The sequence below is a fragment of the Fringilla coelebs genome (assembly GCF_963513975.1).
Source record: "Fringilla coelebs genome assembly, chromosome: 2".
In the NCBI taxonomy this organism is placed as follows: Eukaryota; Metazoa; Chordata; class Aves; order Passeriformes; family Fringillidae; genus Fringilla; species Fringilla coelebs.
In genome coordinates, this window is record NC_140029.1 from 74620482 (window position 1) to 74634900 (window position 14419).

The 14419-nt window shown below is 45.1% G+C and overlaps 1 protein-coding gene across 1 annotated transcript in view; it reads left to right on the forward strand.

Moving 5' to 3' along the window:
• Positions 1 to 2514: 2514 nt before the first annotated feature.
• The window catches only part of EXPH5 (exophilin 5), a gene marked incomplete at both ends in the record, with an annotated part of 35447 nt that continues 23542 nt past the window's right edge, over positions 2515 to 14419 (forward strand). The window contains one exon of the mRNA XM_084226092.1: positions 2515 to 2633. Coding sequence (XP_084082218.1) covers positions 2515 to 2633 — 119 coding nt within the window. The remainder of the gene's footprint in view (positions 2634 to 14419) is intronic.

Consider the following 14419-nt stretch of genomic DNA (forward strand, 5'->3'; position numbering starts at 1 on the left):
ACTTAGAAATACAAGTCCATTCTTGACTTACATGCAGGATAGATACAATTATAGATAGTCACCAAATTTGTGGGGAAATGCCACCCTTTATTTGTAAGAACTGTTATACATAACTTCCTTTGCAACACCCTAAGAAAATGCACAGCCTTCCTATTTATTCTGTATGTATATATTTATTTTTCACCATAGAATCACAGAATAGTTTGGTTTGGAAGGGACTTCTAAAGGTCATCTAGTCCAATCTCCTGCAATGAGCAGTGACAACTTGTAAGTTTGCACAAGTTAAAAGACCACAACTCACCAATAAGATGCGACATTGTTTTTAAGACAACTGTGGGCATTGATGAGCTTCATTGCAACGGATGTACAGAAAAAAATGTTACCATGTTCTGCCCCAACTCTGAATGAAGCAGAAGCATGATGCATGATGCAGAAGCACAGTGAGCAACTGCTTCTCATCCTGCAGGTGCCAGTCAGAAAGAGAGAGTGGTGTCTAATTCACTGCCTGGGAGAGTCCCCAGGACAACTTCATATACTCAGCTTCTGCAGGTGAAACGGTCATTCTGTTATGCTGGAACAGAATGGGAAGGACAGGACGTTTACTCTTAGAGAGAAGTCCTCCTAGTGCACCAGGGACAGCTGTGGCTCTTGCACCTTTAGAAACAACTTAGAAATGCTTGGACTTCACCCAGAAGTGTCTCCCATACACTATTAAAAATTCACTGTGTTTTCTCTGTTGGAGATACAACCTCTCCACATCATAATTCTTCATAGTTTGCTTTTTTACATTTTCATCAATTGTCTCACAGCCTTGCTTTTGTTGTTTGGTTACCAGGAATCAGGTACGTTTCTCTTTAGGTCGGACAAATGATGCCAGAAGCTCTTTCAAAACAAGGAACCTCCTGCAACCTGTTATTCCCTCTGTGCTCTAAGGCCTTTATTTCCACTTGCACCACTCAGTTCCCTAGTGGGGCAACATTCTCCCGCAGCCCCACGTCAGCCTGCTGCAGGGTGGGACAGTGGCTGTATGCATCACAACCCAGCTCCTGCTGCACACTGCCCTGCCTTTTCCCACTGACTTGCTTTGCCGTAATAAAAATTGTGTTTTATTTCATAGAATCAGAGAATATTAGGGGTTTGGAAGGGACCTTAAAGATTGTCTAGTCTCAACCCCCCTGGCCATTGGTAGGGACACCTCCCACTAGACAAAGTTGCTCAAGGCCTCTTCCAATCTGGCCTTGAACACGGTCAGGACTGGGGCATCCATGACCACTCTGAGCAACCTGTTCCAGGGTCTCACTACTCTCAGAGTAAAAAAAAATTTTTCCTAATATTTAACCTAAATTTCACTTTCAATTTGTACCGACTACTCCTTGTCCTACCACTATAGTTCCTAATGAAGAGTCTCCCCTCTCTGGCTTCCCTATAGGCCCCCTTCATATGTTGAAAACCTGTTACAAGGTCAGCACAACAAATCTCTTCCAGGCTAAAGAGCCCCAACTTTCTCAGCCTGAAATAATTCACCATAATAATTTTCCTTCTCCATCTGCAGTTCAGCCCTGAATAAAGCACTTCTCCGATGAAAAGATTTCAAAGGACATTCTACAAAGTTTTCAACTAATACAGTGAACTAGTCAGACACATACGTAGGAGAGATGCAGCGATTCATGGTGCTCTCACCAACCCTGAGCTGAGTTGCATTAGAGCAGTTAGAATGGAGTCAGGATGAAATTACTTTCGAGATGTGATTATAACTCCCAGATCAAGAACAAGAATAGTTCCCTATTATTTCTTCAGGAAAGCCTTAAATGAGAGTAAATAAGAAACACTGTCCCGTTGTTCTCTCGTGGAAAAGTTGCCGCTTTGCATCCACTCCGCAAAACTACGGGCATGTCCTCCTGCAGCAGCAGAACGCGGCGTGCTCCACAGAGGAGCTGCCGGGGGCCGAGCGGCATCCGGCCGGAGCACCGGGGCCGCACTCGGGTGCCGCGGGGAGAGACGTGGCGGGGCTTGCCCGGCGGGAGCCGCGCCGTCAGCGCGAGGGGGGAACCGGAGCGGCCCCTTTGTGCGGGCGTGCGCTCCCTGGGCAGTGCCATAGTGAACACCGCGCCGAGCGCTCAGCGCATCACCCGACTCAACCGCGGGACACGAGCACGGGGCGAGCGGCCCCTCCAACACCAACGCCCGCTCCGGTTCGGGCTCCGGCTTCGGCCCCGACGGCGGTGCCGCCTCCCCGCTCCTCCCTGCCCTGCCCTGCCATGCCCTGCCCTGCCCTGCCCTGCCCCGCCCCTCCGGGCTGCGCTGCGATCGCTGCGGAGGGAGTTGCCCAGCCCGGGCCAGGGCGGTTCCGAGCGGTCGCCGTGCCGGCTGTCGCCGTTCAGGCGACACGCGTGTCCCGCGGTGCCGGCGTGTGCGGTCCGCCCGGCGCTCGGCCATGCTGGTGCGGCTGAACGCTCCGCGGGGGTCAGCGCTGCCCGCCCGCCTCCGCCCGCCCGCCCGCCGATAAGCTAAGCCATGACCGCAGCGCCCCAGGGGCCAGATCTCAGTTTTCTGAACGAGGAGGAAGCCAGGGCGATTTTCCAGGTGCTGCAGAGGGACGCGGAACTCCGGCGGGCAGAGAAGGACAGAGTCAGGTACCGGCTTTCACCCCCGTCCCGCCGGTGCCCATCGCGCCCGTGCGGAGGGGGAGGGCGCGGAACGGGGTTTGCGGAGGGCGCACGGCCCCGACCCGGCGGCGCGGGGAGATGCTCATGCCGACGGGGAGAGCGGGAAAGGGGGCGGCGGGGGGTCGCCCCGCGGGGAAGGATCTGCGCCGGCCAAGGCGGCGTGGGGCTGCCGTGCTGCGCGACAGGGGGGGCTGAGCTCCCCGCGGTCCTGCCGGGGCAGCGGGGAGCGCCAGTGGCTCCCGCCAGCGCTGGCTGCCGCCGGAGCCGTCCGGCCGGGCACCTGAAGCATCGGGACGTTTGGGAAATGCGTGTTGTGACAGAGACGGCTCTGAGTCACGGCTGCGGCTCCCCGTGGCACCTCTCCTTCCCCGGGGAGGAGGAGGAGGCCGCTTCTGTGCTTCACCGTGCCGCTGGCATGGGGTGTGGGCTAAACACCGGTACCCGGGAGACCACGGCGACGGGGAAGTTGTGCCGGACCTTGTAGGGAAACGTAGCAACTCTGCGGCTTTTGAGTCGATCCTAGCAGCTTTTGGAAACAAAGCCAGGCGCTCACCTGCCTGAAAGGTAGTTCACAAGACTCTTGAAAGTGACTTAATTGAATTCTCTCTGCCTTATCAAGATATAGGACACCTCGACCTTGTTTCTAGCTCGTATTTCCCCTTTGTGCAATCATCAAAACCGTTTGTGTTGAGAATGAAAGCAAAGGTCGAGGAATCAATAGAAATTTTGCTGGAAAATGAGCCGTTTATTATTAAAGGTTATAATTTCTTCTCGGAGGTATAAATTTTGGCACATTGTGAAGTGAGAGGCAGTGTCCTCTCAGATTTGCAAGTGGGCACTTTTCACAAGTAATGCTTTCATGTAAGATATAGAGGGAATGTTAATGAGTAACATTTGTGTCAAGTGGATTTTTGTACTGTGTATTTTTTATTTCAGTAAAGTAGATTTTATGATGAGCATGGTTAAATATTATGTGTCAACAATGACTTACATCTAAAATTTGTCTTGGTTTTCTGTGGCATGTGCACCTGGACTGAGTTAAGCTTCACAATTTCTTCCTTGCATAATTTGGTATTCCTTTTCTTTTTCTGATTAATTTCTGTTCCATGTGTCTTATTATTACCCTCCTAAAAAGGAGAAATATTTGCTGGATATAGGGAAATACATAGCTGGAGGGCTGTAAGTTTAAAACTCTAAAGTGTTTGGGACTAAAGCTGAAGCAAATGCATTGAAACTTACAATGCTGTAGAGAGCCTTGTGAAGCAGTAGCCTGCTTTTGAGCTCGAGGCTTTCACCTGCCCCCAAATCTGTTTCTTTGTCTGTGCACTTAGGACTTTGTCAATAGGAAATGTTATTTATGTGAAAACTGTCAAAATAAAGATGGTATAACAGGATGTTTCTGGTGATGCTTTACTGAGATGTAGTCTGTTTAAATCTCAGCTGAAGAGGCATTCACAAGTTGAGCAGAAGGTAGGTGAAGTATTTATGACCAAGGTGCCATACTGAAAATCTAGGTTAAACCCTGGCTTTGTCAAAGGTGTGTGTCCTTGGGAAAGTTTCCTAATCTCTCCTGGACCTAATAAAAGTACTTTCGTCCTCACTCCACTTGTCTACCTGGTCTTATTTAGACTGTAGGCTCTTCAGGCCAGAAGACTCTCATCAGGAGCAGACAGGTTCCAGTCTGTGTGGTGTTGCCCTGTGCTACTATAATCAAAGTAATAACAGTGATTACCCTGGAGGGCCAAATCTTGCAGTTCCTATATGACCACAGTGAGCTTCAGAGGCTCTAAACAAAATTGCATTTGTTCCCCTTTGTCCCATATGCCTGCCTCCTTGTCATTCTTATTACTATTATTTTGATTATTAAATTCATAGACATTTTTTCAGTATGAAAGTTTTAAAAGAATGCCTGAGAACTGTGGCAGCTCACTCCTGGGATATTTTCAAAGTGTGATTTTGAAACTATTTCATTGATGCTGTGATTCAAACAAGGCATATAGGAGATGCTGTGGAATGGAAGGAACAATTTCATCAAGACTACTCTTTCTGCACAAAGTCAGTGAAGTGAGTTGCCCTTCAAACTGCTCTTGAGCCTGGTTTTAGAAAAGGCTAGTTGGAGCTGGGCAGGGCCAGGGAGCAAATCAGTAACAACCAGTGGTCAGTAACAAATTGGTTAAGTGTTTTCAGTGACCATCTCTATTTACAATATAGCATGTTCCTGTATAGACCAGTCTAGACTGGACTGACAGAGGGAATGGAGCATTTGCTGGCAGACCAAAGTCAGGTTCTAGTGACTGCGCTGATCTCATCCATACTGTTTCATGTCATACAAGCAAGCACATAACTGTCTGCCAATCTCTTAAAAGATCAATGAAAAATTTAAATTCATTCCCACTTATAAAGTGGGATCTAGAATCCAAAAAGCAGGAACAAGCTACATTTGTTATGCTGAAAAATGTTAACACCAGTTAATTTTGAAAGATGAAATAAGAAATAAAATCAAAAGATTAATCTGACATTCTCTGTGGTTTATTGTGACTTCATCAAATGTATTGACCTTGCAATTATTTCCTGACAAGTACATTTATTTTCTTGTTGCTTACCTGCACTGGGTAGATCTGGATCTCTTCATCCAGTCAGCCCACGCCTTTGTGAAATGAAGTGTATAAAGGGGAGATTTTCTGGGGAAAGGTTGCTTTACACGGCCTCTCTCATCTCCCTTTCTCTTTGTAGCCTTTGTGTAGAGCAGGAACGTTTGAGTTAGGTTGTCAATTGTACACATTTGTGTAGCTCTCAGCTCTGCTAGGTGCTTCCCCTCCTGTTGCTCCTGATGCCCCAGCACATTCTCTGGGTACTGTTGGCCCTTTCTTGGCTCCCTTGGAAGCCTTCAGACGTCTAAGCCTGGCCTGGGACGCCTCTCAGTATAGCTTTGGCTTTTATACAGAAATTAACTGTATGTACTGTTGGACCTTAATTTATTCTTGCTATGGGCAGGGAGCAGAGCTTTTGCTGTGTCTTGGCCTGCTGGTTCCCAGGACTGCATTTTTTGGCCGGTTCTCTCCTTCCAGTGCCCTCTCGTGGCTCCTCTCAGCTGTACTTTTGAGCAGCCACCACAAACCAGCCCTACCTGCCTCCTTCTCCTTGAAACAAGTTCAGAGAAACAGCAACATTTAGCTTTGGTATAACTCATATGGCTGCTCACTGCTATATACACCGAAAATAATCCAGAAACTTATTAATCACGTATATAATAATTTAAAAGAAAAAAAAAAAAAAACTTACTAGTTTTGAACTTGGGTAACACTTGCCTTCAGATTTCTTTGCTCATCCAATCCAGTTTCATTCATAATACCAATTCAAAGAAAATTTCATTTATTGTGCTAATGCAGAAGAGAGATGGAATTTAGGGTTTTTATATCAATAGAAAAACCTTAAATTGTTCCATTGTTCCATTATAGTATTTGAAGTATTAAGGCAGAAGTCCAACTCAAGTCATTAAATTTAATAAGCCTGGTTAGTGAAACAGATGATTTTACAGATGTTTGTGGAAGGAGGTTCCTTGTCACAAACATTTCAGTTACAATTAGATGCCCAGGAGAAGGCAGGGAGGAATACAGCATGTTTGCAGTGCAGTATCATGTTCAGATGGCTCTCCAAAAATTCAGTTTCTATAAGCATGCAATGAGTACTTGCACAGGTATTAATATCACAGATCAACTTTCTGTATGTAATGAAATAGGCCTGAAAATCACATATTTGACTAATGGTTTCAAGACTTCAGAGTGCACCCAGCTCATCTTCTTAAGCTTTATTCTGCAGCTGCTGGGGGCAAAAATGAAAAAAAGAACTGACAGCTAATACTTGCACAGAGACCTCCAGGTCCCAAAGGCCAAACAAACCTGAAGGTGCTTCTCTTTTTTGTCCTTTATTGATGAAGCAAATGGGCAGCGGGAAGAGAGGCTGACTGCCTTTCATCTCTTCAGGACAGCACCTCAGAGCCTGGCAAGTAGCAGAGGAACTGGCAGTCCCTGTAGGAAGTCTCAGCAGCATTAGGGCATGAAGCTATGGGATACAGAGGTGGAGCTAATGCCTTTTATCTCCAAGGCAGCTCCTCCCTCTGCAGAGTGTAGAGAGGCAGACAGTGCCCAAGCAGGTGTCATTCCAGTCAACTTTGCATCTCTGATGTCTCATAGTGTCTGAACACTGGGTGTTGAGATGCACCTCCACCCCTGGAACTGCATCAAGGCCCAGAGAAAGCAGCTGAGATGAGAAGAACCAGGAGACATGGAGCCAGCTACTTAAAAAAGGCAGCAGGTAGGGGGATGTGGCATGGGAACACGTAGCTGGTACAGATGCAGGTAGTCCAAAATGTGAACAGTTGGAAGACAGAGTAGAAGAGTTATGGATAAATAGAAAATGCATGTCAAAGGGCGCAAAAGCTCTGTATCCTTTAATAATTTTATTTGGGAGACTTGGCTGTTTTATGTAATGCTCCTATTACAACTGCATGCAATAGTCTTGTGCTGTTTTTGTTCATTAATTCTTGAGAAAAAGGGAAATACTGTTATCTTCACTTACAAATGAGATATTGAAAATAACTGAGAGACTGAGCCACAGAATAGGGAAATGAACCTACCTCCCCTAACAACAATTTACTTTCTAGATCGTGTTTTGAGAACTAACTATGCATGTATTATTTAAGGATTTTTTTCTCTTTTTTTCAGTAGGAAGAATGGCAAAAAATTAATTGTCAGCTTTAGAGCATATCTGGCACATCAGCCGCTGTCTCTGAATAGGAACTGAAAAAAAGAGGAAAGGGAAATTGAGCTTGTGGGAGAGGATAGCACTCATTCCATTTGGTTTAACTTGTTTTGCTCTTTTCCAGGTTGGTTTATGCTTTTTTTGGGGGGGCGAGGGGGGGGTTGTTGGTAGATTTATTTTGCAGATGACTATGAGAATAGACAGCAGCAAAACAAAGGTTTATTTTAATTTACCCTCAAATTTGAAGATGAAAAGCATATGAAATTAATTGGGAGGTACAGTCAGCACCACTCAGTGCTCCACTCTTGCTGACCCATTAACAACATTTGAGTGTTGTGGGAAAGATGAGTCCCCTCCTTAGACTGTTCTAGACAGTCTCTAAATTAAATCATTTGGACATAGTTACTTGTTACAGCTGTTCTTACTGCCTCATGCAGATCATTTACTGAGTTCATTTGTTGCAAGTAATTCCTTACTGTATTCTCCTGACTGCCATTTACTCTCACAGGTCTGGCAATAGAAGGGGAATACAATCCTGTGTTGGAAATGTATTTTTTCACCTTTTTCTCTTGGGAAGACATTTGTTGCAGAAGTGCAGGCGTACTCAGTTTTGTATGTATTTGAGCATATTTGTATTTGGTGCTTCAATTATATTGTCTTGCTTACAGGTTGAAGGGTCTGTCATTGCAGGCTTTATTTTGTCATAGAAATAGTCCTCTTTCCCTTTTGGGAGACCATGAATAACTTCTTGGGTGTTAGAGATGTAAATTTGGGGCTCAACTCCTCATAATTACAAAGAACTTTTAAAATCAGCTCCAAAGTACATGAGCTGCATGGGTGAGGAGAGCAGACAGGATACCAGGACAGCATTACTTGTGTATATTGTTGTTCCCTTCCTGAACAAAGCATTAATAAAGAAATTCTTTCGTAAGAGATACTCCACCCAGGAATGTTTCAGGGTGCAAGTGTTCTATTGTGTCTTGATGTGGAGGAGATACTATTATTACTTACCACTGATACTGTGCCACCGGTGTATTTAGTGGTTTGTAAACACTAATGAAAATAGGCCTTTGAAGCCCTGAAGGGCTAATATGCTAAAGAAGTGCCACTAGAAGCAAAAATGGCAGGGAAGACTGGGATTTAAAAGCCAAATGCAATTGGTAAGTTGCATACCAAGTTTTTTCCTCATTGTGTTTTTTAATAGTCCTATCTTGTGGTGGGGTCTAGACTCACAGACTGGGGCTTCACACAGACTGAGAAGGAGAAGTAGAAATGGCCAGGGGCAAGGAAATACTGTGTGTGCCATTTTCTCTGTTGGTTTTTACTCTGTCCATCTGGGATGACTAGACCAAAGTCTGTGATGTAACTCCAGTTTTATGCCTACAGAGCAGAGTCTGGACCAGCCTTGCTGCCAGCTCGCTGGTCTTGTTGTCCTTTCATAATGAACTAACTTCAGTGTCGATCCTTTCCTCTAAAGATTTGCGCTCGGTGTTTGAGGGCAGGGGGTTTCCTATGGTGTGTGTGGTGGCAGAAGAAGAACCCTTTGAGATGTATGACGTTTGGAACAGCCTGTCAGCAGGGCACTGAAAGTATTTCTTCTTTTTTCAGGTTACTGGGTCCATGGTGGCTCCCCACAGGGCTGGCAGGGCAGGGCCCGTTCCTGGTGACACAGACGGGCACCGCAGCAATGGCGGTGCTGGCATGGCAGGGCTGGGGCCGGGCTGTGGGGCTGAGTCACGCTCAGGGCTGGGGCCAGGCCTGCTCCCCCACAGCCCAGCGCTCGTGGGGCAGGGACAGAGTCATGGGGCAGGGCCACGGTCAAGACGTGTCAGGGTCAGACCTGGTGACAGTGACAGGGGGCAGCCATGGCCCCATGATGGCCAGGCAGGCCAGGGGTGAGGGGCCGGGCTTGCGGCCGAGTTGGGTGTCAGGGCAGAGGCCATGCACGGAGCCGGGGATGCAGCTGGGGCTGTAGGTGGAGCACGGCCCAGCGGGACAGCCTGGGCTGAAGGGCAGCTCCCAGGGAAGGAGGGCTCACTGAGGGAAGGAAGGAGGGCTCACTGAGGGAAGGAGGGCTCAGCCCAGGGAAGGAAGGAGGGCTCAGCCCAGGGAAGGAAGGAGGGCTCACTGAGGGAAGGAAGGAGGGCTCAGCCCAGGGAAGGAAGGAGGGCTCACTGAGGGAAGGAAGGAGGGCTCACTGAGGGAAGGAAGGAGGGCTCACTGAGGGAAGGAAGGAGGGCTCACTGAGGGAAGGAGGGCTCACCCCAGGGAAGGAGGGCTCACCCAGGGAAGGAGGGCTCACCCAGGGAAGGAGGGCTCACCCAGGGAAGGAGGGCTCACCCCAGGGAAGGAGGGCTCAGCCCAGGGAAGGAAGGAGAGCTCAGCCCAGGGAAGGAAGGAGAGCTCAGCCCAGGGAAGGAAGGCTCACCCCAGGAGGGCTCACTGAGGGAAGGAGGGCTCACTGAGGGAAGGAAGGAGGGCTCACCCAGGGAAGGAGGGCTCACCCAGGGAAGGAAGGAGGGCTCACCCAGGGAAGGAAGGAGGGCTCACCCAGGGAAGGAGGGCTCACCCAGGGAAGGAAGGAGGGCTCACCCAGGGAAGGAAGGAGGGCTCACCCCTGCTGAGGCCTGTGCCTGTTGTCTTCACGACACCTTTGTCTAAGGACATCCAGCCCTGCTCTGCCCAAGCTGGCCGAGGGCCCAGGCAAGAATGTCCCGGGAAGGACATTCTCAGGGCACTTTCACCAGCGCTCAGTCAAATGCAGCCCTTGCGCCTGGCCTTTCGGACTGCTGAGACTAATGTTTGCATTTTCAAGTGACCAAACGGTGTAAAAGTGGAAATCACACTGAGCTCACTTTCTGATGTCACTAGGGCTGCCAAAAGTAAGATGGTGTTGAAACTGATGAGAGTTAAGCAAAGACTTACTGTTAAGTCATAGGCAGACATTCTGCAAGTCCAAGCTTAATGGTAAAAGCAGAATTCATTGAACTCTGTCTACATAGATAAATTGACCAGCCTTCAAGAATAAATAGGTCGGACACAGCAGAGCAAGCAAGCACTAACTATTGAGTAGACAGTCAATATGGGGAGTTATTCTGGAATAGCTAATGCAGAACAGTTTTTAGGTTTTCCATGGACTTGTGACCCAATTACAGTCTTGTGCACCTTGTAGGAAGTCTGCACACTTCCTAGTTTGACTTTCCAACAGTAATGTCTCTATATTCTCAACAGCCTCTGTCTCCTCTGCAATTCAAGTGTAGAAGTTAAATTAATAATTGACATTATCTGGAATTGAAAATTGCCATTAGGTGGAAAAGGACAGTTTTCCATACTAGGCTAGCAGAGAGTCATTGAAGTGCCTGTATCATGAGAAGAGTATGATTTTCTCATGCTGACAGCTTCTACACAGTGTCCCAACACCTTCAAGTCCTTGCATGTATTTCAGAAATAATAAAATGGTTATGCTAGTAATTCAAAAAAGTGTTTTGCAGAAACACATCTGATTCATGTTCAGAGTGGCTGGCTATCTCCCCATGCATACTGGCACAGCTGTGCTACAGTGGTGTGCTCAGGTGATATGTGTCACATAGGCCTGTCAAAGGCTGCAGCACCTGCTTTCCCTAGTGATGCCCAAGGAGCTGGAGTTTTGCTGGATTTGGCCCCTGATGCACTTCCAATTCACACATCCATGCAGACATGCAGCACTTGCACCTCCTGCAGACATGGCTCTCAGCCTGGCAAACAGCTGGGGGCAAAGCTCCTTAGTCTGTGTGTCAGGACCCCAGCTGATGTTCACTGCTTTCCATCAGATACTGTTTTGATGGCATTTGAAAATTGTTGTGACTATCTGTCTCTTTTTCTTCTCTTAAATTTAGGCTTTGCCAGTGGTTTGTGTATACTGAATTTAATTATCCTTTAAAATCTGTTCTCTCTCTGAATCTAGTTTTCAAATCAAGTGGTGTCTGGCCCACTGGAGTTTTGAATTTTGGGCACAGAGACCGCATTTTCTTTTCTGTTCCAGAAATTTAACACAGGACTATCTAAACTTAGACCTGACTTCTGTTTGATCTTTCTTGTACTTGTTTTAAATTGACAAATTACATATTTCCTTGGAGCTTACAGTCTGAAAAAATTCACTACTTAAGTATTTAATGCAGGAAATTCATTAAAGCAGGTAGGGAAAAAGGGGATTTGTTCTGAGGACACGTGCATCTAAAAGTTCACAGGAAATTTATTCCTAATCCTTCTCTGCAGCTAAACTATTATGTTTACACTGTTAACCATAATAAACTGTATTTAAATGTCTGCATTTTAAACTCTTAACTGAAACTATCTTCTTTTTCTCAGTCTTACCTCAGAAATAAATCCATATACTGGTACCATATTAACTGTGAACAAACACATCAAAACCACAACGCCAAGAGTAAATTATGAAAAGTACAGTATGTTTACACTTTATAGCACATAAATTACATCGAATTTACTTTGTTAGTGGAATAGTCAAGGAACTGTAACACTTATACTGGCCATGCCCTTGGATTTTTAGATCAGCAGGGGTCTGAGTGCAGAAAGCTGCAGTCAGGAAAAGCTGCAGCACTGTCTGGGGTGCTCTGCATTAGAGACTTGTGTGTTCTTAAATGCATATTTATATGTGTCTATTTGTGTGTTCTTTAATACATGAAAAATTATACACATGTAAATATAATATTTTAAGGCATTATTATATTAAAATATTTCCATTGCCAGTGGAAGAGTTGTGATAAATTATGAGAGTCTAAGGTACTATGGCAGAGGATCTCTGTGTAAGTATATATTACATACATGTATAAAAGCATTACACTTCCAGATGAAAAACACCCACTGTGTCAACTTTTAAAGCTTTCATTAATTCTTATGACCTATTTCCTTAGTTTAAAGCAATGTAAATGAGGCTTTTGTAGTGTTACAGTAACACATAAACTGTGTGCAGGTACACTGACCTGTCTTACTTCTGTTGTCCAGAACTGTGAACTCTGCTCAAGGTGGGACTCTGCACAATTATCTGAGATTGCAAAGGTGTATTTTGAGAGCCCTTGGCTTCAGGCTTAGTTTTGTACAAGCAAATGACCATTTTGAAGCCTCTCAATTTCAGACCTGTCCAGACCCATTGGCTGTCGTACACAAACCTGCTTGTAGAGATGAGGATTTGCTCTTGATTTGAAACCAATTCCCCTCCTACAGAGTTCTCACCTAACCTGTGTTTTGTTTCTGGTTTTGGGGTTTTCTTTCCTTATATTGTTTATTAGGGAAGGTTTTTCGTAAAGAAAGTCAAACAATAAGATGAGGAATAGTGTCTGCATTTTATGTCTTTGTAAGGCAGTTAACTTTACAATACATGACTGAGCTGTAAATTACTTGCAATAGACGACTGTCTCTTTGCATGCTATCAATATTTATAAAAGATGATTGTAATCAACTAGCAGCTCTACCCTGGCAGAATAAATATGTCTCTGTTAATCATTAGCTTCAGATTTATTGAGAGACCTGATCCTCAGCCTTTCAACCCATCATGTGGTACACATGGTATACATCTTACATTTCCATGTAAGATTTCTGGGACAGAAATTCAGCAGCTCACAACTTATTCCTGGCATGCAGCATTTTTGGACTGAGACTACATCTATGGCAGCAAATAAATCAGAGTCTTTATGTGGAGAATTATATCCATTGCCTCTATTAGCATGTATTAATATTAATAGAACTTCCTATTAATGAAGTAATCTCATTAGAGACATTAATTATTACTATTCAGAAGCTATGTGACACACTTTAAAGATGATAAGTGGCTTTTCTTTCCGTTGCATCAAGGGTTTGTTTTGTTATTACCATACAATATTGGTAGGTAGCTTGCAATGTAACACTCTTTTTTCTAGAGTAGCCTACAGAGACACTGTAACTAATTGATAAAACATTCACAGAATAGAGCTTTCCCCTGTATTGTATGCATTGTGGAAGGAACTGCAGAGAGTCAGTCCAAGCTGGAGAGTAGCCAACAGCTGTGACATTCCTAGTGGTATTCCACCTCATTCGCTCTTAGCGACCAGCTGCCAAAGGACTAAAAGCTTTCATTTTCTAAGTATGCATAAGTGCTAAAGGATCTCTACTTACAGACTTTTCTGTTTGTTCCAGCAGGGCTGAAATATTTTCACTGTAAACCCAGGGTAGCTGCTAAAGAAATAGTTAATTGTTAAAAGTAATGTCTTGAGGCATTGTTGCACCTTGAGATGCATGATTAATCACCCTCAGCTCCCATGATCTCAGGTTTCAATGCTCTGTTTTGAAAGCTTAATTTTTTGAAGGCAGTCATTGAGCTTCTCATTTCAGAGCTTTAACTGAGAGCTTCTGATTCCTGAGCTGCCAGAACAGAGAGGAGTTATGTAGTCAGCATGAGAATTAACCTTTGTTCTTGCCCTTACAACATTTCCTAGTTTTCCATTTCAAAGGAAAGTGTCATTCTATGCTCTTGCTCAGGAAAGCAGACAAAAGCTTCAAGGGGAAAGGAGTGTTGGACTTGATGAAGGAAAACAGCAGCTAGTGTAAGTCAGTATATTAATTTCACATAGTTTAATATGAGAAGACAATGTTTTGGACAAAACACAGGTAACTTTTGGTCGCTGTACAGAGGGTGCCGAAGTTAAAGAATTGTAGACACAAAAATTATTGTGATTTATAGATAGAAGTATCCAATGTCCATTGGGACTCCAATGTTTCATGTATGCTCATAGTCTCACTGTCTTTGTGGATTGTGCGTAATGAATGCACACAATGCCACTGGATTAGGCTATCTCAAAGCAGGGGATCAGCTTTAATTTAAATTAATAAATTTGTTGAATAGAGATAGTGTAATAATGTCAGATTTTGTGATTTATTCTACTTTTTAATTAAGAAGAGAAGAGGTGGAAATGGAAGGGTTTTCCTCATGAGCAGACAAGGTGAAACTTTAGTAAGGGCAG